The sequence below is a fragment of the Hevea brasiliensis genome, chromosome 5 (assembly GCF_030052815.1).
Source record: "Hevea brasiliensis isolate MT/VB/25A 57/8 chromosome 5, ASM3005281v1, whole genome shotgun sequence".
Lineage (NCBI taxonomy): Eukaryota > Viridiplantae > Streptophyta > Magnoliopsida > Malpighiales > Euphorbiaceae > Hevea > Hevea brasiliensis.
Genome location: NC_079497.1, coordinates 20,101,093 through 20,128,110, shown reverse-complemented (window position 1 = coordinate 20,128,110; position 27,018 = coordinate 20,101,093). Strand labels below are relative to the sequence as shown.

At 32.9% G+C, this 27,018-nt stretch overlaps 1 protein-coding gene across 1 annotated transcript; it reads left to right on the top strand.

Moving 5' to 3' along the window:
• The first annotated feature begins 23,671 nt into the window (after positions 1–23,671).
• On the top strand, positions 23,672–25,581 carry LOC110653988 (uncharacterized). The gene is made up of 3 exons (XM_021809819.2): positions 23,672–24,246; positions 24,551–24,872; positions 25,041–25,581. Exons 2-3 carry the CDS (start codon positions 24,582–24,584, stop codon positions 25,431–25,433), a joined length of 684 nt encoding a protein of 227 aa, XP_021665511.2. The 5' UTR covers positions 23,672–24,246; positions 24,551–24,581; the 3' UTR covers positions 25,434–25,581.
• Positions 25,582–27,018: the final 1,437 nt, after the last annotated feature.

Genomic DNA, 27,018 nt, shown 5'->3' with positions numbered 1-27,018 from the left:
TACTCTTTGAGTCGAACACTCACTCTCGTTCACCTCTTTTTTTTTTTAGGATACAGGAGGTCCTTTATTGAGTTCTAACTTGCCTCTCTCCTTTGCAGGTCGTTTAGTAATATCTGTTATGTTTTGTATAATTTTACTAAATTCTAGAACTCCGCATGTGTTAGAAGTATTTTATTTGATTTAGGTCTATAATATAGTGCCATGTTAGATCTGTAAATCTATTAAATGCATGTATGATTGGATTGGATGAGGGAGTTGATCTCCCATTTGATTTTATGACATGATGAGTATGTAGAGGGTGAGCTGAGCTTCCCAAATTGTTATATATTGTGCTTACAGGTCAGGTGAGTAAAAAACTCTCCATTGGATGGTCCATGTTATGGTTGGACTTTGTCCGGTTGATTTCTTGAAATTGGGCTCAATATGGGCCTTAGAATTAGGTTAAGGAATAGTTAGGCTTACTACGGGTCTCGGGAGCTTTAAGCTGGCCCAGGTCCTAGTGCCGGTCTGGCCCATAGGTTGGGTCGTGACAAATGTGATATCAGAGCTTAGGCTTTAGGTTCATGGGAAAGTTTATACCTAGAGTTGTCAAATGCAGAGTATAGGATTCTGTTTTGTCTTTTTCTATAATTCTTTATTTCTAGATTCTGTGTTATTCCTTGAGCAGTGTAAAAGTTCTTCAGATTGGTGTTTTATTTTTCATACAATACATGGCAATGTAAACTAGAGTTAGCAGATGTGTTGAGGTCTACCATGGGTATATGTATTCCATGAAGTTCTATATTTTTGTTAGTATAGGGCTAATTGGCATGCTTATTTAGTGTAAGGCAAGAGGACATAAAGGTGAGTTATGGCAATATAGTTGCCCTAGATGAGGGCAAATGTATCACTACTGGTAGTTGTTAGTGGATATCACAGTCAAAATAAGTTTACAAGATCAGCGGATTTGAGGGAGATAAGAGATTGAAAAACATGTTTGTTAAGACGTACCATAATAACTATGCAATATTCTTGATGTTTGTATTATAAGTTGTATATTACAGTACCAACATGAGATTATTGTGTAGAGCTACGTGCTTCCCCATGGTGCATCATGATGAGGGTGTAGACAGTCTTTGCTTTGGTATAGTTATGCTAGAACATGGCTCAATTACTGCAAAGGAGTTTGAAAATCCTAGTTAGGGATTTAAAACCCTAGAGCTAGAATATCGAAAGGTTATAGTTGTAAGGTAGCTGGAGTTAGTGACTTGGTTACCCTAGCATGAGCTACAGTGACATTAGGAATTGCTGTAAGACTAAAGGTTTCAATGTAGTCATAAATTAAAGGTAACACCTATAGGGTGAGGCCATTTGGTCTCTAATATGGGGTCTTAGATAGTTTTGGCATTGCAATGGACCTTTTGCCTAAAGTTTAATGAAGATAGCACCTCCTTCATTTGACATTGGAGCATAAGTATGACTCTACTCCCTAAAGGAGATTGGAGATTATGAATAATATTCAAAGCCGGTGAAATGACATTCTAGGAAGTTTGACAATATAAAAAGAGAGCAGACAACTTTATATAGTTGTGGTAATAGGGTTGAGGTAGTACCTCTCTTGTAGTCAGTTATACTGTAGAGTATGGTAATGTTTTCGTAGGAGAGACAAAAGAGTACCACTAATATAATGATCTGTGGAATGATATCCTAAATGAGACTGTAGTGTGATAAGAAATAGTGGCTTAGGTATCCCCTTAGGGAAGTACAATTTTCATTGTAAGGATCATAAGAGATCGGATCAGGATTGAAGCAGAGCTTTGGAGTCGCAAGGGGAAAAAAAAAAGATCCTGTAGATTCCCTCCTTGAGGTATTAGAGGGTAGTTTAAACTTAAACAAAGGAAAGGACAATGACTGCAAGTCAGCAAAAATAAGTCATAAAATATCAGTAGATAAAAGTAAATATAGAAATGAAAATTTGGATAGTTGGTTTTAAATGCAACAAGAGAGAAATTCGAATGACAGTAGAAGTACCAGCCATAGTGGTTAGAGTACCAATTTTGAGTAACATCAAGGTGTTGATAACTTGATAGAGACAGTGAAGGGATATAAGTTCCTGACAAGATAGTCAGATCAAGAAAGAGAGCAGCACTAAAGAATAAAATAGTTAAGTTCTACTTTGGGTAAGATAAAAGAGATGAATTAAAGAGTAAACCGAATAGCAAAAAATAGACAAGGTTAGGAAGATCAAAGTGTGATATAAGGTATATAAAGTGCCATCCTGAGCAAGGTAAATAGGATGAACTGAAAGGCAATATTAGAAAACCTAGAACGAGGGTACATGAGTGAGGATAGTTATCAAGATATAGAATCCAAAAGTGTAGGACTTAGAGTAGGTCATGGTTCAGGCAGTGTTAGAAGCCAAAACATGGGGTTCAGAGTTGCAAGATATGGATCAAACTCTGTCTATTCCCATTTCCAAGATGGATAGGTAGTAATGGGATAAGTACGTTTAGACTTCTAACAGTATGAGGAAAGTTATTTGAGGAAAGCAACCAGAGCAAGTAAAAGTTATAGGATGTGCAATTATGTCTTGAACTGTCCTATCAGGCAAAGGAATAAATTAATAAGTAGTAAGTTAAATAAAAGTAAACTTAATGGTTCACATAGGCAGGATGAACAAAAAGGATGGTGGAAAATGGCACATAGGCTCATGACCTAAGTAGAGGTGGTGAGATAGTAATTATGGGGTCTGCAATCAAGGATTAGGTAAGCATTTTTAGTATGACCAATAGGGTCACTTTATAAGGAAACATTAATGAAAATGAGTGACAGAACAACAAGAGGAGATAGAGCAGAAAGAGATATGTATGAGTGACAGTCACAAGTCACTGAGAAGTACAAGGATAAGAGTTATGACTGTAAGCATGATTGGAATCCATTTTGAAAGAGTTTATTAGTGAGAGGTATCTTCTTGAATATAGTAAAATATAAGGATGTAAAAGAGTTAAGGTAGGCATAAAAAGGTAGAAATAAAGTACAAGTGGAGATAGAAAATCTTAAGATGATATATTAGGCAAATCGGTGGTATAATAGAAGGATTGCTGTAGTTGATATCTTATATAGAGATGATGAAATTTTAGGGAGAAGACCAAGAGACATGAATGGTGTGTTGATGTTAGTAGGAGGAGATTTCTCCTTCTCTTCAAGTTTAGATCGTACCTTTAGCTCTAGAAGTCTACATAAGCAAGGGAAATAATGATGTGATGACCTAGTATTTAAGAACCTGATAGGCACTAGTCTGTACACATTCTTCTTAAAGAGAAAATGATGGTAAGCATGTATCTGATGTTATGTATGAAAGGACGAACAGAGTAGTGATCGGAATTAAGTCGAGTTAGTCACCAGGGCTCGCAACCCTTCTAAACTATAAGCTAGAGGAAGAGCTAGTTGTGAATATGTTTTAGTGGATGAAATTGTTGCTGATGGATAACTTTAAGGTTGAAGTCTAGAGAGTCGTGGGCAGTATGTGTGGTTGTATTAAGGAGAATGAACACTTGAAGTATCTTGATCGAAATTATAGCCTAGCACACATTTCCCACAGCCATGTTAGTTCAGCTGCAACTTATAGTTTCAAGGGCTCCTATCTAATTATGATGAGCAATTTCCTACAAAGGGTAGTTGGGAATGATAATGTTCTAATGGTTAAGTTAGGAAAGGAGACACCAAAAGAATTTTCTAGGGTCAATTACAAGTGCTACATAATGTGAAAGATGTGTTGATAGGAGTCAATCGTAAGGTTAGATCTCAAAAGTAATGGAACTAGTAATCAAGATAGGACTAAGAGATAAAAAGAAAGTCAAAGTAGATATTGGAATGGATATCCTTGAAGGAAAGGCATAAGGGTGAGAGAGGACAATGGTTAAAGAATAAGTACAATAAGTTGGAAAGATATCAACACTAGCAGAAATAAAAAAAAAAAAAAAGAAAAGAAGAAGAAGATAAGACCCAAAGGATAGGTGAAAAGCTCAGTAGAGTTGGTTACAATGATAAGGATAAGAAGGAATAAGTATGCTAGGGACACACCAAGGGATTTTAAAACAAATTATGGTGAAATGGTAAGATAAAGGAATAATGGAGCCTCGATTTAAGTACCAATGTGTCAGAAAGCACATCAGATAGTAAGAAATTTCAAGCAGAAGACAAGTAACTCGCTTTTCAGAAAACGATTAGGATATGATAAGTTGTTTTGACTGGATGGCTTAGGAATACGTAGACTTTTGTTAGGTTAGAGAAGAGGCCCAGCCCACTTTCTACTATTAATAGATAGAATATGAACACTCAACACTTGGATCTAGCTCTATATAACTAGTTACATAAGATGGACAGGGGTTGATTTGAGGACCTTAGTAATGAAACAAGTAAATTGGGAATTCGAAGTATCATCGGAATGAGAAGATGCATAGGTGTTGACCAATGGGGCCATAGGACAAGTAAATATGTCAAACAAGATACCTATGCTAGGTGCTACGGGAAAGCATCTCATAGAATACTATAGGATAAGGAACATAAGTCATGTTTGTAGGAAGTAGAGATTGTTGAAACAGAGGTATGGGGACTGAAGTCACTGAGAGATACATTAGGACACAATGAAGGAGAGGTAAGCACCAAAGCTGATGGAAGTTATGAGATATCAAGTCAAACACAGTGGAGGTATAGTGAGTGAATGAACGGAAGCGTGAAAAACACAAGTTTATACCATTGAATTCAAAAATTTTCACCTAGGGTCACATGCATCATGCAAGATTTATTTTTATCTATTTGATTTCAATGATAAACAACATATTAAAACTCTTTTAATATGTTTTTGGATCTGTATTTGCCATTTAAGATTTTAAAATTAATCAGATTAATTTTAGAACCCTAGATTAAATCAAGAACGATTACACTAACCTCTTGATGCAACTGCGTGTCTGCGCCTTTGAGATTCGTCTTGAGGACACGGATGTTGTCCCTCTAGCTTGTCCACACCAAGAACACCTATGGCAGCCCTTGAACAGCTTCTAAAGCCTTTTCTATTAATTAGAAATTCAAGTTCTGCCTTTCAAGAGATTAGAGATGTAAACAGGACACTAGAAACAATTTCTAGTGTTCTTAATTCAAGAGATTGATGGCTAATCTCTTTGAATTGATGAGAGATGAAGAAGAATAGAGGGAGGGCTGCAAAATGGCGTGACCAAGGAGTGTGGCTGCTGGTTGTATTTTATTTTCTCATAACAACACTTAAATAGCTAGGTTAACACATTAAACCCTTGCCACATGTCACCCTTTGATTAGCTCTAGGTTTAAGTGACCCAATCACATTGTGCCAAGTGTCAAACCTATATGTAATCTTGATTTTGATCATCTTACATGATTAAAAAACATTTGGCAAGCTTATGTGTTATGCCACGTGTCACCATCTCATGGTGCCACGTGTCACCATCTCATGGTGCCACGTGTCACACTGCAAAATGACCAAAATGCCCCTGTGTCTTAATTTTGAGTTCTCAACCCAAAATAATTATTTTTCTTCTTCTAATTAATTTATATCAAATATAAATTAATTAATTAATCTCTATTAATTAATTTCTCATTAATTAAATTCATATTTAAACACTTTAAATATAAATTTAACTTATACTATACATCCAATAATCTAGATTTGGTTTCAAGTCATGCTAGGGACTTTGCAATTTAATTGTAAACCAAACCTATTTAATTAATCAATTAATGTAACACCCCTTACCCGGTCTATAGTGTAGCCGAGCAAAGTGTGCTACATTCGGTGCCGGAGCATCCTATTCTGTCTTGTCATGTATAATATTAATTCAATTATATTATATTATGTGTAGAATTTTTTTTTTTATCCCATTCTGTCACATCATTTCTCATGTTATTTGTTCATGTACCATATCATAGCATTACTCATAAAATCTTCAAATAAAATAAACTTGCATTTTATTCATATAACATTACTCACAATAATATACAATTTTATATACAATCCAAAATTTAGTTACATCACTTAATTACACACAATACCAAAATGCAAAGTCTAATATGTACATGAGCCCTACCAAAACAACTGATGAGGTGACGACCACTCTTTAGCAGATCTGATCAAGGTCCTGTCTAAGCTCTACTGCTGCTGCTGCTGTGGCTCTCCTGTACCTACGCGTGGTAAGAACCAACGCGCTAAGCATAATGCTTAGTGGTGCATATATTGAAATAAAAATAAACAAATAACTAAAATAATTATTCTACATGTATTCTTATAAGAAAATATAAAAGTTTATGAATTTCTAGGTCTTTTACCTGTTTATAGAACTTTGGACAAAATAAATTAATCGGAATCTTTTTATCATGTATCTTATGTCTAATTCAATGAACTTCACCTTAACAATCTTCTCATGTATTTATTTTAATTAAAAATTTCTACTCATTTCTGTGCCCAAGTAACCTATGACAGACTATAAAGACTGGATACACGGGAGTATACAAGTTAGACAGCCGTATGTCTATCAAGTATACAACGGTCATATCAGGCACAAGGCCAGCGGGCAGGCATATGCCAGTAATAATAAAAATTGGCACTATGGCCATCGGGCAAGCATAAAGCCAGTAGAATAATCATCTTAGACATATGTTTTCTGCTAATGATTATCTCTGTGTGCAGTACTGCAATATGTAGTCCCTAATTGGTATACCAATCGATCCAAGCTATATAAATGAGTCTAGGTGTACTTTGGGCAGAATAATATTATTAAGTAATTATAATTTCATTAATTCATGTTATTTTTATGCTTAATAATTTATTCTAATTCATTTCATGTCATATGCCTAATTGTTTTATGGACTTTTCTATACGTCCAGATTTGGTGCACTGTCTTTACATAGCAGATTGACTAGGATGTGGCCACTGTTTGGCCACACTCTCTTCATAGAATTTGTTTCTCTATGTCTTATAGTCACTCAGAAATTTTTATTACAATTTTTCAAGTTCTGTAGAATTAATTATGGCCAAATCACTGGCCTGGACTCATGTACACTGTTCTACCAGGACTCATGTTTAGATCAGAAACTTTGACTCCCATTTCGGGGTTCTTATGTTCATAATTTGAGGACCAAGTCTAAAACAAAGTTGGAGCCCTGTTTCTTAGGGTTCCAGATCTGTATGGCCCAACCTAATTGGAGTTTTCTTGTAGGAGATATAGCTAAATGTGTGTTCTGAGGTCAAATGGTTCTTTTGAAAATTTCCAGAATTTATATGTTAACTTAACCTAGTCAATTGACCTAGTTCCCTAGGTTTCTGGGTTTTGGTTAAAAGATCAATATTGTATATCTATGTCTTATAAAACTTTTGCCGTTGGTTTCATTGCATTTGGATTTTTATAGACCAAGTTATGACCATTTTGCCAAAACTGGTCGGGTGAGCTTTAGTCCAAAAAATTCTGGGCAGAATAGTGCAGGTCAGTTTGGTGTCCCGAATTGAGTCAACAATTTCATTTGGTTAGAGGCATTTATGGGCTTGGTTTTCTCAATGAAAGTTGTAGTCCTAGGTCTAATCTTTCAACTGGTTAAAATCAGGTCATTTAGACTTGTCTAGAAGAAGTTATGGCCAAATGAACATGTACTGTTCATTTGGTCAATTTTCTGGGTTCAAGGTCTGGACATCCGAATTGGGATAGTAAATTGGTCAACTTATGGACAGAATTTGGGCATGGTTTCTTCATGAAAAATGGGGCATTTTGTCCTAGGTTTCATCTCCAATTGGCCTCACACCAATTGGAGCAACACAAGTCAAGTTATAACTCAAACAATGCACTGGACTCAAAGGTCCGATTTTCCTGCATAAAAATCAACACTCCCAAACTCAATTCTCCCAACTCCACAACTTCATTTAACATATATAGCACTTCTAATAGTCATTAAATCATCTCAACATTATCCATTTCAAGACACACATCAATTTCCTCAAAGTTAGGTCAAAAACCATAACTCACAATTCTTCAATTCATGTAAACACATGCCAATCAATTTGCTCATCACAATTACTCATCAATATCACTAATAAACACAAATACTTTCCTCAAAACCATCAAACCACAACTCATATAATGGCTGCTGAAATTTAGAAATTTTCTATCCCTACAAATTTCTTTTAATTTTATATCAATCTAACTCAATTTAGCAAGCTTATCATACTTAGAAAAGAAATAGAAATAAATTAGTGCACTAACCTCTTTGGTGACTTAATAAACTTCACTTCTACCTCTTCTTATGACTATCAATAACTTCCTTATGATGTGGTGAGAAATTTTTGTGAAGACAAATTAAGGTTTAGAAGTGAAAAAGCTAAGAAAAAAAGAGCTTGAAAAAAAATGAAAATGGTGGAGCTTGGGATGGGGTTTCTCGGCCATGGGAATGAAAGGAAGAAGATAATGGCCAATTTAATTTTTTTTGTCCTCTTTTAAGCCTTCTTATCCCTTCTTGTAAATTTGTTAATTTTCTATTGGTTCAAAATTTTTAAATGATGTCATATGACATCATAAATAAGATAATTACTTTATTTCTTTTCTTTTCTTTTCTTTTCTTATTTTATTATTATTATTTTTTTTATAAATTCATAATTTAAATTTATTTTTGATATTTTTAATCTATTTTATTTTAATTGACATTTAGGTCAAAATTCAACTCTGGGGTTGAAATGACCAAAATGCCCTTCGTTATGCTTGTCGGGTTATTTTTGTCTGTACCGATAAATAAATTTTCCTGGATTTTCTTTGATATTTTTAATGTCATTTATACCTCATTAACCCTTAAATTTAGTCTCGAAAATTATCTCTTGAGATTCCTCACGTGTCTGGGGTCAGTAATTGTCTTTACCGATACTTCCCCGTACGGTCACCCATCGCTGTGACCCTGGCTCGTTTAACCGAGTTGTACTTCATTTCTTTTACTTTTCTTTAATTTTTCTTAGTCTATATTCAGTAAATTTATGTTTCCTCACTCTAGTTTGAGTGTAGTTCCAGACATTTAAACTGTCCGAACAGAAAATTAGTCGTCGGAACAGTGGAATGCACGGACTACCCAAAGTGAGGGCGTTACAATTAAACTCTTTAATTAATTAATTAAATCATATTTAAATAGGTGATAACTTGTGTATGTGTGTGACTTACTAGGCTCATCACTAATTGGCAATGAGACATGATATCAACTCTTAATATCATCAGAACTCTTTCTTACCATAAATGATTTCTCTAAATCATTTTATGAACCTCATAGACCATGGTTAACACCTAGCATAGCATGCCATGGCCACCTAATTAGTAATAAGGTTTACCTTAAATGAACCTATAATCATATGTTACCATGCACTAGAATCTCTCTATTACAAATCCCAACTCAAGCTGGAGTCATGGTTTATGTCAAACTCCATTTGCTATGAATATTATGTTCTCTTTTAATTCCAGTTCTTGATTAAAAAGATTTTCTCATCAGAAAATCTTTTCTGAATAAATCTATCTGTCCTGGCCAGGAACTTGAAACATCAAGAACAATTAAATGAACATAGGATTTTATCTCTATTTACTTAGAGGAACAGATTCCATCTTGATCAACACCTACCTCCATATATAACTAGTAGGAGCCAACACATGCCCATATACCCATACACAGTACAAGTATGAAAGCAGTATCAAACTCAAACTACCTATATACAAGATAACCGTGCTATCTTAGGTCTAAAGATTATATGCACTGATATGATTTATGACAAAACATTGACAAGAGTAAACTCTATGTGCTTGTCATAACTGTCACTGGTTCGGCCTACTTATCATTTATAAGTGCCTATCATGTTTGTTATATGGCGTGAGACTCACAATTCCATCTTATTTATATCTCATATAAATAACTTGGGAACAAACATGAATACAATCTTTCTGGATAAGTCATGTCCTTATTATGAAGTATCCTCGATTGTGAACCTATTTATGATACTTCGTGCTAGAAATATTGTCACTCATATTCTTAACAACTTAAGAATAATATTTCTAATAAAATATTAATGGACCTTTTCTATTACACATAAATATATTATGTAAACGGAAAAGTGGAAATGCCTTTTATTAATAAAAATATGTATAAGATACATACTAAATGATATGCTCTAGGGCATACTACTAACAGTGAGTACTAAAAATGTCAGAAAAAGATTAAGAAGTGGTTTGAGGTATTAGTTTCACTGTGAAATGACGATGATAGCTAGGATACTACAATAGGCAAAAGAGCTATGCGGATCCTAGGCGAAAGGATGTAAAGTTTGCAGTGGGTGATTATGCATTCCTAAAGGTCCCCCCAATGAAAGGTGTTATGAGGTTTAGGAAGGAAGGCAAGTTGCCATCTAGATACATAGAACCTTTTGAGGTTATTGATAGAGTTGGAACAGTTGCTGACCAATTGGAGTTACCACCAAGCCTTTCTCACGTCCACCCAGTGTTCCACATTTTCATGCTTAGGAAGTACATACCTGATCCTTCCCATGTGTTACAACCCGAAACAGTGGAGTTGTAACACCCTCCCCGTAGCAACTCCGTACATTCTACTGTTTCGGTGACCGGTGTCGGTCCGGACAGCTAGAACGTCCGGAAAAATATTTAAACTAAAGTGAGGAACCATAATTAACTCAAATATTAATGAGAAAAATTTAGTAAAAATTTTAGAAATAAAATACAGTTAAGTCAAATGAGCCGGTGCCCAAGCGATGGGTAACCCAGAGGGAAGTTGCGGTTCTCGGAACGAGGAGCCCTAGACCTGGAAAAAAATTCATAAAATAATTTTTGGGACTCCAGAGAAGGGTCATTGAGGTTCCTATGGCATTAGAATGCCAAGAAAATATTTAGAAAAATTTTTCAATCGGTACAGACAATTTTGACCCGTTAAGCCAAACGGAGGGCATTTCGGTCATTTCGCCTTCAGAGGTGATTTTTGGTCGACTTGTCCAGTTAAGTAAATAATTATTATGACTCAAAATATGAATAAATATTGCTAAAAATTAAATTGAAATGTGGTAGAAAAGAAAAGAAAAGAAAAATCAAAAATTAAGCAAATTATGACATATTATGATGTCACTCACTTACTTCCAACCAATCACAATTAAACAACCTATTAATTAATAAATAAAAAGAGATAAATATGGCCAAAAACAAAAGAAATCAGCAGCCCTTCTTCTCCTTAGAAAAACGTTTTACACCCCCTCCCCTCTTCCTCCATTGAATCTCAACCAAAGCTCCATTTTCATCCTTATTTCATCACAAACTCTCCTAAGTCCTTTCACTAAAAACTTGTCTATACCTCTTGGGAAGTGTTTGGCAGCCAAGAAGAAGAAAGAAAGTGAAGATTGGGACTTGGAAAAATCTGCCTACAAGAGGTTAAAGTGAGGTTAGTGCACATATGTATTTAAAACTCCTTAATTCCATGTTAGAGATGTGTAATAGGTAAGAAATTGTGAAATAAATGAACTAAACTCATGTGTATGAAGCCCATGGATTTTGGCTGCCCCTAAGGAAGGAACAAGATTGAGTGTTTGGATGGACTTGGAGTGCACTAGAGATTATGTTTAAAGTGTATGAACATAAGGATAATGAAGTACTTGGTTACTTAAGGTAAATTGTGTAAATTTTGAATTTAAGCTAGGGTTTTGGGAGTGAAAATTTGATTTGGATTATGGAATGATTAGTGGACATTCTAATGGTCAATTAGTGACCATTTAAGGCAAGTAAATCATAATTTGAAGTGAGCTAATGCATGGTAAACTGAAATGGGGAGGCTACCAAGAGACAGCAGAAATGAGGCTATGAGTCCAGCATGTTTGGACTGCCATATCCTTGGCTGTGTAGGTCCAATTGGTGTTTGGCCAATTGGACATGAAACTAGGCTTATAATGGCACATTTTTGCTGAAGAAACCATGCCCAAAAGACCAAAGCAAGAGGACCAAAACTTAGCCCCAATCCGGATACCCTGCAAACAGCCCCTGCAGAAATGACCAAATGAACAGTAACTGTTCATTTGGCCATAACTCACTGTAGATATGGTCAATTGACCTGAAATTTTTACAGCAACAAGATAAGATATAGACAAACAACTTTCATGATGGACACCAATCTAAATTATACCATTAACCTAATCAAATCGTTGAGCAAAGTGAAGTTTACTGTACTGAGATTTTTAGAATTTTCATTTGAGCAGTAATGTTTGGATGACTATAACTCTCTCTAGAAAACTCGAATTTAGGCGATTCTTGAACCGATGAAAACCTAAGGCATAGTAGAACATTTCATATGAAGAAAGTTAGACCAAATTATGAACTTAACTTGATCAAATTACTGACCAAAGTTGGACCAAAATCTGCCAAAACCCAAAAGTGCAGCATGAACAGTGCACGTGAACAGTAAACTTATTTTGGCCATAACTTGAGCTACAAAACTCCAAATGGAGTGATTCAAAAAAGGAAATTCAACTAGACAAAATAAGGAACAACTTTCATGTTTACCATTTCCTCAAATTCCCACTGTAAAAATAACAAATGTAACAGTAAAGATGAAGCACCAAATCTGAAAATTTTGTTCAATTAGCATTAAGCTTAGAAATGGTATTGGCAACCAATACCAACAAGTTTTAAATACAAAATGTGGTATGTTTGGGGTGTTAAAATCAATACACCTATTTTCTATCCAAAAGTCAACATTTTTGTTGACCAATGAGGTGAATAGTGACACCAAATCCAAAAATTGGCAATTTTGCCAAAATGACCTAAACTTTGAGAAAGTGACCAAAACCAACAAGTTTTGAATACAAAATGTGGTATGTTGGGAGTACTAAAAACAATGTACCTATTGTTTATGCAAAAGTCAACATTTTAGTTGACTAATGAAATGAATAGTGACATGAAAACTTGAAATTCAAAAATTGTGAAACTTAAAAGTGCAAAATGCCCTAGTAGGCCTAATGTGATTGGTTTGAATAGTTTGGCATGCCAATAGGGTATTGTTTTAGCAGTACTGCGAAAGGCTTTATGCCTGTATTCATGGCTTTATGCCCATATTCATGGCTTTTATGCCAGTATTCATGGCTTTTATGCCCGATTATGTGATATCATGGCTTTTTAGCCATACTGACTGCATACATGGTTGACGTTCTGCGTCCCATGGTATGACGGCCCGAGACACCGCGGTGTCCAGTGCCAACAACCCGTTATCCAGTCCAGTCGTTCAGTATAGGTTACTTGGGCATGGAAAAGTATAACTGTAATTGAACTGATTGTTAAAGAAAATACGAAAATTAAATATCAGGAATGATTACGATAGAATACAAAGAAACTCAAGATCATGAAGAAAATAATTAACAAAATGCATGAAGAAGTTAATATCATAAAACGTAATTAGCCCTCGACTAAATATTAAGTTGGTAATTATTCAGTTCTTATGAACACAATGGCTAAGAAATTATTATTTTTATTTGCATATTATTTCTTTCTATTTTATTATTTGCACCACTAAGCTTTATGCTTAGCGCGTCGCTTTTGCAATGCGTAGGTACTGAAGATACTGATCGAGAGCCAGTAGACCACAGATTGGGTAAGTCCATCCCGCAGCTCTGCATAGTGTCCGTGTCACCTCAACTGCAGTGCATTGGTAGGACACTAGGTGTCATTTTGGCATTCTGTAATAAATTTTGATTTTCTCATATATAATAAAACTTATGTAATGTATTTTGATTTTCATGTAAATAATGCAAATTTGTGTTTGTAAATGGAAAAGTGAATATTGATCTGTGATTGTTACATGACTATCAAATGAGATGAATGATTGAAAATTGAAATTGAGAAATGAATGGTTGACAAATGTTGAGATGATGATTATTGGAGTTTGAGAGTAATTGAATACGAATATATGAATATTGGAAGTGTTTTTCACAGGTTCCGAAGAACTGTTTTCTCCATTTTTAGCCGATACTCCGCCGGATTTTCTTTAAAATTTTTGGAACCTTAAATAAATTATAATTTCGATAAATGGCTTAAATAAATTATATTTCACAAGTTATATTCAAAAGGAAGAATAAAAATGAATTAAGATAAAATAGAGTGCTCGGCACACTGAGTGGCATAACTTGCTCGGCTACACTGTAGTCGGGTCAGGGGTGTCACATTTAGTGGTATCAGAGCACGGTTTAGGCGTTTCTGGACCTAGATAGATTGCATATCATGCATTGCATTCATAAGAGTCGAGGTGACACTATTGTAGATCTGTATTTCCTGTTTATTTTAGGTTAAGGTATGGAATAAGAGAGTGAAGAGACAATGAGATAGCGAATGGAGATGAGAAGGAGACTGTATTTAAGATGAAAAAGGATGAGTACATAACTGTTTGAGGATAGGATTGAGACTAAGGAGAAAGTGAAGTCAGATAACATGGAAAGGTGAAGAAATAAAGAGGTAGTAGCTCCTTGGCTATTTACATTGGGTAAATTTCGAGGACGAAATTTAAATAAGAGGGGAAGAGTTGTAACACCCTCCCCGTAGCAACTCCGTACATTCTACTGTTCCGGTGACCGGTGTCGGTCCGGACAGCTAGAACATCCGGAAAAATATTTAAACTAAAGTGAGGAACCATAATTAACTCAAATATTAATGAGAAAAATTTAGTAAAAATTTTATAAATAAAATACAGTTAAGTCAAATGAGCCGGTGCCCAAGCGATGGGTAACCCAGAGGGAAGTTGCGGTTCTCGCAACGAGGAGCCCTAGACCCAGAAAAAAATTCATAAAATAATTTTTGAGACTCCAGAGAAGGGTCATTGAGGTTCCTATGGCATTAGAATGCCAAGAAAATATTTAGAAAAATTTTTCAATCGGTACAGATAATTTTGACCCGTTAAGCCAAACGGAGGGCATTTCGGTCATTTCGCCTTCAGAGGTGATTTTTGGTCGACTTGTCCAGTTAAGTAAATAATTATTATGACTCAAAATATGAATAAATATTTCTAAAAATTAAATTGAAATGTGGTAGAAAAGAAAAGAAAAGAAAAGAAAAATAAAAAATTAAGCAAATTATGACATATTATGATGTCACTCACTTACTTCCAACCAATCACAATTAAACAACCTATTAATTAATAAATAAAAAGAGATAAATATGGCCAAAAACAAAAGAAATCAGCAGCCCTTCTTCTCCTTAGAAAAACGTTTTACACCCCCTCCCCTCTTCCTCCATTGAATCTCAACCAAAGCTCCATTTTCATCCTTATTTCATCACAAACTCTCCTAAGTCCTTTCACTAAAAACTTGTCTATACCTCTTGGGAAGTGTTTGGCAGCCAAGAAGAAGAAAGAAAGTGAAGATTGGGACTTGGAAAAATCTGCCTACAAGAGGTTAAAGTGAGGTTAGTGCACATATGTATTTAAAACTCCTTAATTCCATGTTAGAGATGTGTAATAGGTAAGAAATTGTGAAATAAATGAACTAAACTCATGTGTATGAAGCCCATGGATTTTGGCTGCCCCTAAGGAAGGAACAAGATTGAGTGTTTGGATGGACTTGGAGTGCACTAGAGATTATGTTTAAAGTGTATGAACATAAGGATAATGAAGTAGTTGGTTAATTAAGGTAAATTGTGTAAATTTTGAATTTAAGCTAGGGTTTTGGGAGTGAAAATTTGATTTGGATTATGGAATGATTAGTGGACATTCTAATGGTCAATTAGTGACCATTTAAGGCAAGTAAATCATAATTTGAAGTGAGCTAATGCATGGTAAATCGAATGGGGAGGCTGCCAAGAGACAGCAGAAATGAGGCTGTGAGTCCAGCATGTTTGGACTGCCATATCCTTGGCTGTGTAGGTCCAATTGGTGTTTGGCCAATTGGACATGAAACTAGGCTTATAATGACACATTTTTTCTGAAGAAACCATGCCCAAAAGACCAAAGCAAGAGGACCAAAACTTGGCCCCAATCCGGATACCCTGCAAACAGCCCCTGCAGAAATGACCAAATGAACAGTAACTGTTCATTTGGCCATAACTCACTGTAGATATGGTCAATTGACCTGAAATTTTTACAGAAACAAGATAAGATATAGACAAACAACTTTCATGAAGGACACCAATCTAAATTATGCCATTAACCTAATCAAATCGTTGAGCAAAGTGAAGTTTACTGTACTGAGATTTCTAGAATTTTCATTTGAGCAGTAATGTTTGGATGACTATAACTCTCTCTAGAAAACTCGGATTTAGGCGATTCTTGAACTGATGAAAACCTAAGGCATAGTAGAACATTTCATATGAAGAAAGTTAGATCAAATTATGAACTTAACTTGATCAAATTACTGACCAAAGTTGGACCAAAATCTGCCAAAACCCAAAAGTGCAGCATGAACAGTGCACGTGAACAGTAAACTTATTTTGGCCATAACTTGAGCTACAAAACTCCAAATGGAGTGATTCAAAAAAGGAAATTCAACTAGACAAAATAAGGAACAACTTTCATGTTTACCATTTCCTCAAATTCCCACTGTAAAAATAACAAATGTAATAGTAAAGATGAAGTACCAAATCTGAAAATTTTGTTCAATTAGCATTAAGCTTAGAAATGGTATTGGCAACCAATACCAACAAGTTTTAAATACAAAATGTGGTATGTTTGGGGTGTTAAAACCAATACACCTATTTTCTATCCAAAAGTCAACATTTTTGTTGACCAATGAGGTGAATAGTGATACCAAAACTAAAAATTGGCAATTTTGCCAAAATGACCTAAACTTTGAGAAAGTGACCAAAACCAACAAGTTTTGAATACAAAATGTGGTATGTTGGGAGTACTAAAACCAATGTACCTATTGTTTATGCAAAAGTCAACATTTTAGTTGACTAATGAAATGAATAGTGACATGAAAACTTGAAATTCAAAAATTGTGAAACTTAAAAGTGCAAAATGCCCTAGTAGGCCTAATGTGATTGGTTTGGATAGTTTGGCATGCCAATAGGGTATTGTTTTAGCAGTACTGCGAAAGGCTTTATGCCTTTATGCCCGTATTCATGGCTTTATGCCCGTATTCATGGCTTTTATGCCAGTATTCATGGCTTTTATGCCCGATTATGTGATATCATGGCTTTTTAGCCATACTGACTGCATACATGGTTGACGTTCTGCGTCCCATGGTATGACGGCCCGAGACACCGCGTGTCGGTGCCAACGACCGTTATCGATCCGATGCTCAAGATAGGTTACTTGGGCATGGAAAAGTATAACTGTAATTGAACTGATTGTTAAAGAAAATACGAAAATTAAATATCAGGAATGATTACGATAGAATACAAAGAAACTCAAGATCATGAAGAAAATAATTAACAAAATGCATGAAGAAGTTAATATCATAAAACGTAATTAGCCCTCGACTAAATATTAAGTTCGTAATTATTCAGTTCTTATGAACACAATGGCTAAGAAATTATTATTTTTATTTGCATATTATTTCTTTCTATTTTATTATTTGCACCACTAAGCTTTATGCTTAGCGCGTCGCTTTTGCAACGCGTAGGTACTGAAGATACTGATCGAGAGCCAGTAGACCACAGATTGGGTAAGTCCATCCCGCAGCTCTGCATAGTGTCCATGTCACCTCAACTTCTGCAGTGCATTGGTAGGACACTAGGTGTCATTTTGGCATTCTGTAATAAATTTTGATTTTCTCATATGTAATAAAACTTATGTAATGTATTTTGATTTTCATGTAAATAATGCAAATTTGTGTTTGTAAATGGAAAAATGAATATTGATCTGTGATTGTTACATGACTATCAAATGAGATGAATGATTGAAAATTGAAATTGAGAAATGAATGGTTGACAAATGTTGAGATGATGATTATTGGAGTTTGAGAGTAATTGAATACGAATATATGAATATTGGAAGTGTTTTTCACAGGTTCCGAAGAACTGTTTTCTCCATTTTTAGCCGGTACTCCGCCGGATTTTCTTTAAAATTTTCGGAATCTTAAATAAATTATAATTTCGATAAATGGCTTAAATAAATTATATTTCACAAGTTATATTCGAAAGGAAGAATAAAAATGAATTAAGATAAAATAGAGTGCTTGGCACACTGAGTGGCATAACTTGCTCGGCTACACTGTAGTCGGGTAAGGGGTGTCACAGGAGTTGAAGGAAAACCTAACCTTCGAGGAGCAGCCAGTAGTCATATTTGACGTTCAGATGAGGTAGCTATGATCAAAATAGATCCCTATGGTTAAGGTTTTGTGGATGAGCCAATCGGTAGAAGAGTGTACCTAGGAGTCAGAGCAGGACATGCGCAATAAGTACTCGTACTTGTCCACTGTGTAATCTTATAATTCTTTATTCTGTCTTGTATAAAATTCGAGGATGAATTTTCTGTAAGGGGGGGGGGGGGAATGTAATACTCCTAATTTTCAAATAATTATTTTATATGTAAATATAAATATTTTAGTTTAACCCCTGGTGTTGTGAGCTTTGTTTAGGTATTTTCGTTGCTTGGCAATTTGACCGTCGCCCGGATTTACAATTTCAGGCTGAGCAGATAAACTGCTAGAATCACTTCGGAACTGGGTTAAAGTTATAGGCTACCCCTCCGTTTTCAGACGTCCCGGATGCGTTCCAAGCGTCAGAATTGGCATAGGTGAATCCGAACTCTGAGTTTCTTCAATTTTATAATACTGGGTTTAGAATAAAATTTCATAAAATATTCATGGGTAGTTAGAAAATTATAATTCCTTTTGTATTAGCTTAGTAATATTGCTAAGGATCGTGAGGCAAAGTTTTAGAATTTTTAGAGCTCATTTTGGTAGTTTTTGCAAAAAGTGTTAGTTTAAGGACTAAATTATAATTTTTCAAAATTGTAGTTGTTGATTGTTTGGATGGGCCTAGGAGGGGCCATGTGATGTGATTGAGTTGTGTGACTTGTAGATATAGAAGTGTATTTTTTAGCCCTTTTGCAGGTTGGGTAAGTCCTAGATATAGGAAGAATTCTGTCAGATTTTTATCACAACTTAGGGTGTCTTTGTTTCTTTTTAAGTAATATTGAGTCAATTATATTAAATAAATGTAATGTAATTGTCAGGTTAGCCGGGACAGCCTTCCTCCTCTGTCCAGCCACCACATTGACCTCGGTTTACATCTATGAGTAAAATATTAATTTTAATTATAATTTCAATATTATTATATATTTAGGCATGCTCATGCATCACTTATAAATATATACCTATGTAGTTAAATACTAGGCATATTTTATATTGCATTCTTAATTGATGAAGTGTCATGGATGTTGTTTTATGATAATTTAGAGCAGTGTGCGTGTGTTGGCGTGCATGTAGTGTATGGTATTGGATATGGACAGGACGGGTAGACGTGACTGGAGCTTGACTCGATGGGACCCGATCCTTTTATGGATAAGTGGGGGTAGGCATGTCTTGAGATGATCTCGCTGGCCCTCACATTTAGTCTATCAAGCGAAAGTCCGGCTTGAGAGACACTCGCTGGCAAAGATTGGATTAAGAGAGCTGTATACGGGATCAGCTCCCGTATATATACTGTTTGAATATTATATGAGTGCGTGAGTACTCCAAATTTACCATTTTGCTGTTATGATGTGATTTACATGAAAACTATGAAGGTGTTGCATTCCACTCTTTAGGATACATTAGCTTTAGATAACTATAGAAATTATACTTAAAATTAGTATTTTACTCTTTGAGTCGAACGCCCACTCCTGTTTATCTCTTTTTTCCAGAATACAGGAGGTCCTTTATTGAGTTCTAACCTATCTCTCTCATTCGCAGGTCGTTTAGTAATGTTTGTTATATTTTGTATAATTTTACTAAATTCTAGAACTCCGCATATGTTAGAAGTATTTTATTTGATTTGGGTTTGTAATATAATGCCATGTTAGATCTATTAAATGCATGTATGATTGGATTGGATGAGGGAGCTGAGCTCCTATTTGATTTTATGACATGATGAGTATGTGGAGGGTGAGCTAAGTTTCCCAAATTGTTATATATTGTGCTTACAGGTCGAGTGAATCAAAAACTGCCTATTGGATGGTCCATGCTATGGCCGGACTCTATCCGGTTGATTTCTTGAAATTAGACTCAATATGGGCCTTAGGATTAGGTTAAGGAATAATTAAACTTGCTACGGGCTTCAGGGACTTTAAGCTGGCTTAGGTCCTAGTGCCTGTCCGACTTATAGGTTGGGTTGTGACACTTTAAATTTTTATGAAACTATAATAATCACAACAGTTCAAAATAATATCAAAGTTCTCTCTCTATTTATATTCTCAACTTTCAAAAACTTTCAACATTTTTTCTTAAATACGGAATATTAATTTTATTTAATATTTATTTTTTTAAGAACTAATAATAATATTAATCCTTAAAAAATAAATCTAATTTATAATATTAATTATTAAAAATGTAAAATAAGAAATAATTATATTAATTGGATAGAAACCCTTTTATTTCGCCTAATTTATTACTTTTTATTGTTAGAGCATTTTGTGAAGTACTATTTTTTATTTGGCTGAATATTTAACTCCTTTTTTTAAATAAAGTGATTTTTTTCTTTAAAGGTAAAAAATAAGGTCGAGTTAATAAAGTCCAAATAAAAAATAAAGAAGGAATGTATTATTATGGTGGAAAAAGAGTTTTTATTTCTTTTATTAAGGTGTGTTAGTAATTTTTATTTTTTTAATTTGATCATATTTTAACATATTTATATAATTAAATAAAATATATTTATAACATTTATGCTAATATAAAAATTAAAATTATTTTTATCTGTTTAAAAGTTCGTTCTCTCATTTATATTTTTTAATTAATTATAGATTATAGATAGATAGATTATAGAGTAATTATATTTTTTATTTTTATTTATTAATTTCTTATTTTAGTTAATTACTTTTTATAAAATTTTATATTTAATTTAAGTTAAGCATAAGTAAGATTAAAAATTTTAAATTTATATAAACTCTAAAATTAAGAATTTTAAATTTATACAAATATTGAAATTAATTTAAATAATAAAAATAGGATAATAATTAATTTAAAAATGAAGGATAATTTTGACAAAATTAATGTTACCCTTCTCAATTTTGTATATAATATAGATTAAATGTTATATTATTTTAATTAATTTAACTTATTAAGTTACTGGTTTTTTCAGAGAATTTGTAAAAATGTGAATCTCTTGTGAAACTTTTTTTTTTATTAAGAATCTTAATTTATTTTAAAAACTTTTATTTTAGTTATGATTTGTTTGATATTTTAATTTTTATATTTTAATATTATAATTTATGAAGAAAAAAAATTTAAAATTATCAAGATTTTGATATAATGCTAATTGTAGAAGTATAACCTATTTGAATTTCAATTTTTTATTTAACTTCAGTTATTAAAAGTTTATTTTATAATTAATTTATATAATTTATTATAGACATGTATTTGAATTAGAATTTTACTTTATAAATAAAACTTAATTTCATAAATATAAATCACGAAAGGACATTTTTTACAAAACTAATAACCTCTCTCTTTATATATATATATATAATATTTTTTTTTTATTTTTTACTTATTAATTTCTTATTTTAAGTTATTACTCATACAAAAATTTATATTTAATTAAAATTATGTATAATTATGATTAACAACTTTAAATTTATATGAACTTTAAAAATTATAATATAAACATTGAAATTAATTTAAATAATAAAAATATAATTTAAATTAATTTAAAGAATAAATGGCATTTTGGCAAAGTCAATGTTCCTCCCTTCCCACGTTTGTATATAAGATTGAATTTAATTGTATCTTTATGTTTCCTTCCTAATTCATATTTTTTATTCATATTGTATTATAATATTATATTTTAATAAACATATTTATTCTAATTCTATATTAATTTGTATTTAACTAATGTGTTTTTATAAAAAGAGCTTTAGTCAATTGTATTTTGATTTGAATTAAACCATTAATTCTAATTTTATTTTAATTTGTATCAATCCTATCTTGATTGGGATGAAAACATTAATTATAATTCTATTTTAATATGTATTCAAATTATATGTCTATAAAATAGCTCTTTATTAGTTTTATGATTTATTTTCATTATTATATTTAATCAATTATAGTATTAAAAATAAAGTTTTATAAACAATTTATTTTTTAAGGTAAAATTTATTATAAAAAAATTAATTTTTAATTTTTTAATTATTTTTACTTATTGTTTTAATTATGTAAAGTCTAGATTTTTTTGATCTTCATCATGTATATTGACATGATTTCAATTGTATTTTATGTAATCAAAGGACTCTTTTATTTGTATTTATATATTTTTATTGGCAATTTACCCCTCTTTTGTCCAATTTGTCTTTTTTCCTTTTTGTGTTTCAATATATTATCTTTTCCTTTTTCAATTAAATAATTATAATTCTAACATTAAAAAAATTTAAAAAATAAACATAAATATGGATATTATTTATTTATGTTTATTATAGTTTATAGAGTTTTCATACCATACTTTGCGTTTCCCATATAAAACTGATATTTTGGTAATAATATATTAGTATTAATAATTATAATCTTTCATTGGTCTCCAATATATTTTCTATCTTGTATTATTCTATAGATAGCACAAAATATTAAAAAAGATGAAGTGAGAATAACATTTTTGCATACCATAAAGATTGAGAGAATCTAGAGCCAAATATAATCTATTGCATATTTATATAATAATTCATTATATTATTCATAACTTTTATATTAGTTTATTTCAAAAAACCATTTTTATATTAGTTTATTAATATTAAACTAATTAATATTTAAAAATTTAACATATATTGCAATATTACATTTTATTTTTTAATTTTATTATTATTTATTATTAATTTTTTTGACATTTTAATTTTATAATTTCTTTCTTTTTAGTAGATTAACATGTCTAAAAAAAATATATCACATTAATCTAATAGATAAATTTCAAAAAGTTTATGTAGAACCTTGTAGTAATGATAATAGAAAAAAAAAATTAATCAATAATGAGGTAAAAAAATACAATATAAATCATATTTAAAGAGTTTTGCAAAATTATATTTTGTTGATATTTATTTTATATTTAAGAAATGAAAATAGTATTTGTAAAATTAAATTTTAATTTTTTTTAATTTAATTAATTTAATAATTAATTAAATTAATTAATAATTAATTTTAATAAATTAACAATCAATTTGATTTATTATTAATTTTTTAATAAAATATTAAAAAATTTATAAATTAACTATATTTTAAAAACAAAGTGAGTTATAATTTAATATGAATTAAATAATAACTTTATAAAATGATAAAAATAAAAAAATTGTTGTCTATTAATTAATTAATATTATTATTATTAATTAATTAAATTTTAAAATAAAAAATAATAATTTATTAGAATTGGATAAAATTTAAATACAGACAGATGTCACAATACGTGTACGATCCTGATTCTTTATCAGAAACCGCCCTGTGACTCGCCCTTGATCCATTGACCCTCCCTCTTTTTTTATACATTCCCATATAAAACCTCTCCTCTCATCTTCTTTGTCTCTTGCTCACATTCAAAACCCCTCTTCTATCTCCCTCGGAAAGTTCCCGATCTCCAGTCCAATGGATCCTCTATGATGATCTCCTATCGATCTCTGTTTACCTTTTCTTGAATTTTTATGATTGTAGAAAGAGGAAGACGAGGAGCTGATTTCAGGGTTTTGAGTGAGCGCAGAGTTTTCAGTAGGGAAAGAAAGTTGGGTGTTTCGAAGTGCAGAAGAAATGATGCCTTCGATACCCATACAGATCCTTTTGCTTCCATCTTTGGCTTTCTTTCATGTTGGATTGTATTCGCATCGTTTGAAACGGCTTGAAAAGGGTGATCGGCGTGGTAATCTTAGTTAACGTTAGGTTTTAATTCACTATTCCTTATTCTCTGTTATCTTTTTTTTTTTTGTCCTTCTCTCTCTCTCTCTCTCTCTGTTCGTTCCTTTTTGGGTTTTGGCTTTCTGAGTTTCTACGATTAGCATATATCGGTTTTGAGAAATCGGAGATAGAGATAGCGTTTGGACGATTTGGTTGGACTTGATAAGAGCTATTAAGGGACATCATAAGAGGTACTGTGTGTCTTTGTGGTGTTGTACATTACACGTTTGATGGGTTTATCTGTTTATCTTGTTCTTAACCAATGAAATCTACTTTAATTGCATTATGCATAATGGCTGTGTAATTTGATGAATATATGGTAAATCCTTAATTAGATTTAATTGTGTGTAATATGGACAATTTTGCATATGATCATAATGTTTTTAGCCCCCATAATATTGTTTGTTGATTTGTCTTCTATTGAGGATATTGCATATGATCACTTGATAGTAATGCAGATGGCTTTTCTTTGTTAATACTTTCTTGTTTTCGTAGTTCATCTATTTCTTGTTTGGCGGTGTTATTGATGGACATTGTCTCCAGTCGAAGTGCGGTTGGTGTTGGTGTTCTGGTAGATGAAATTGAAAGCAATTTTCGCGAGTTTGTGCATGTAGAAGATGTACAAGAAACATGTGCATCTGATGTAGATGGTGCCGTTGATGCAGAGGAGAGACTGGGAGAGCTTGAGCCACATGGGCGAGCACCTGTTAGGGAGGCTTTAGAAAAGAGTGCAAAATTGCTATCTGAAGAAGATGATGAGCCTGAAACAGCGTTGCCACTACTTTTCTCCGAGGAACCCACGAGGCCTGCATTGCCTGTATGCTTTTTTCATTTTGCAGTGGCATGCTTAATGTAGTTTATATTGGAAAAATGCATGTCCTATTATTGTTTAATTTTCTATACCTTCAGATATACAAGTCTTACTCTTGTTTAATTTCCCAGATCTTTCTATTAACAGTTTACTTGATGTTTTCTTTCTTTGAAGCTTGTGTCTGCCATGAAAGGTAGTAGAGAAAAACTGGGAGCATCCCCAAGGAAGCTGACTGTGAGTTGGGCACCTGATGTGTATGATCCGATTCCTAATTCATTATCACACACTGTTAAAAGCAATCAGAAGAAGTCTAGGAAAGATAAAGGTAGCAACAAGAAAAATGGAAAGAAGAGCCAGAAGGGCAACTCAAAAGGTGTTAAGGACAAGAAGCAATTCCGCAAAACTGGTGGGAGTGCGAGGTTGGATAAGTGTTACAAAATAATGAACACTCTTGATGCCACTGAAGACCTTGGTGAATTTGATGTTGGTAGCCCAGATTACTGTGGAAGTAGCTTCCTCAAAAAATCTCCCACAAACTTTCACTACAGTATTGCGGAGGCATTGTGATATCACATCTTCGTTCTGCTGGTAACTTGTTTGAAGCTTTTGTGAATAAATAAATTTAACTATGGAGCTTTTGACTGGAAGATGTACCTATTTTACTCGTGTTTTTGTTGACATTATAACTATATCAACTCATATTGGATTTCTGGTACTTGTCCAATTGTCTTGTTTATGCAACAGCACTAGGTTATTAATTTGCAATTGGTATTTGTTCGCAATGCCTTCTATACTTCCACCTATAATTTTTCCTTTTCATTCCCCATTTCAATGGGAATCCCTTCATTCACTAGTACATTTTGAATTCAAAACTTCTTGATTTTGTTCAACTTCACAACTATACGTATATATCAAGACTCATGGGATTGATCTATGTGGGTGCTTTTTGCGCTTCGGAATGTCTTGTCCATTTATCACTTCTGGTCGGCTACTTGGGTTTCCTCGTATTAGCCTCTAGCAAGCCATGGTTTTTGGAAGGATAATTTGCTAGGAATATTAAAGACTATAGTGTAGACTTTCTATTTTTAATAAACAATTTAGTTTTTGAAATATTTTTATATCTCTACTAATAGGGATTTAAATATTTCACATATTAATCGTTAGTCAAAATATTATATATATATATATATATGAAAATTGTGAAATTATTCTGCTTGTTACCTTCCGCTCTCTCTCAAACTGTCACAAATCTAGCTAGAAGCATTACCCCACCCCTTTAGTCCACTCACATACCCCCTCCCCAGTGTCGAGCCTCCTCTCTCCCCTTTCCATTTCTCCCTCCAACACCGATGACCCTCGCCTTGGTACGGACAGATTGAGGTGACGCTGGCATGCCTCTTAGCACCATGAAGGGTGACGGGAAAAATGGCGAGGCAGTGACATTGCATAACTTCACATTGCAATTTCACTAATAATTTTATTTTATTTTACTTTATTTATTGTTTGTATTGCAAGTCTATCTATTCTCGGCTATGTTTGCTTGGCAAGCTTCTCTCATGCATCTGCTCTTCAGTATCCTTTTTTCTTCTCTTTAAAACTTCTAATACAACTTTTTTGAAGATGCTTTCTTTGAACAATTATATTGGATATTCTTATTCCCTTTTTATTCTTTTGTTTGCAATTATGTTTTATTTTTGAAGTAAGCCCTTGTTATGCTCTGTTGGTATTTGAATTTTAGCTTCGTTGAGCAGATAAATTACTAGATTTTATGGGTTGGATTATATTGATGGAAACTTTGTTGAAATTGAATCCGATGGCCGAAGAGTTTGTACCTCCGCAAGTTGTTACCACTCACCAGGGAATATCTGTTTGGCGACGCTAACAATGCAAGTTAATTCTAGAAATGCAATAGCAACAACTCTCCGTTACTCTTCACCGTTACTCTCTCACAAGCTTCTCCATTTGTGCGTTTGATTATAATTTCCCACCCATTTCTGCATTTGTTTCTAATGACTCTTTGAATAAATCATTTAAAATATATATATATATATATATATATATATATATATATATATATATATATATATATATATATATATTCAATTGAATTATCATAAAATCATGCATATTCTTGATTTTTATATTTTTTAAA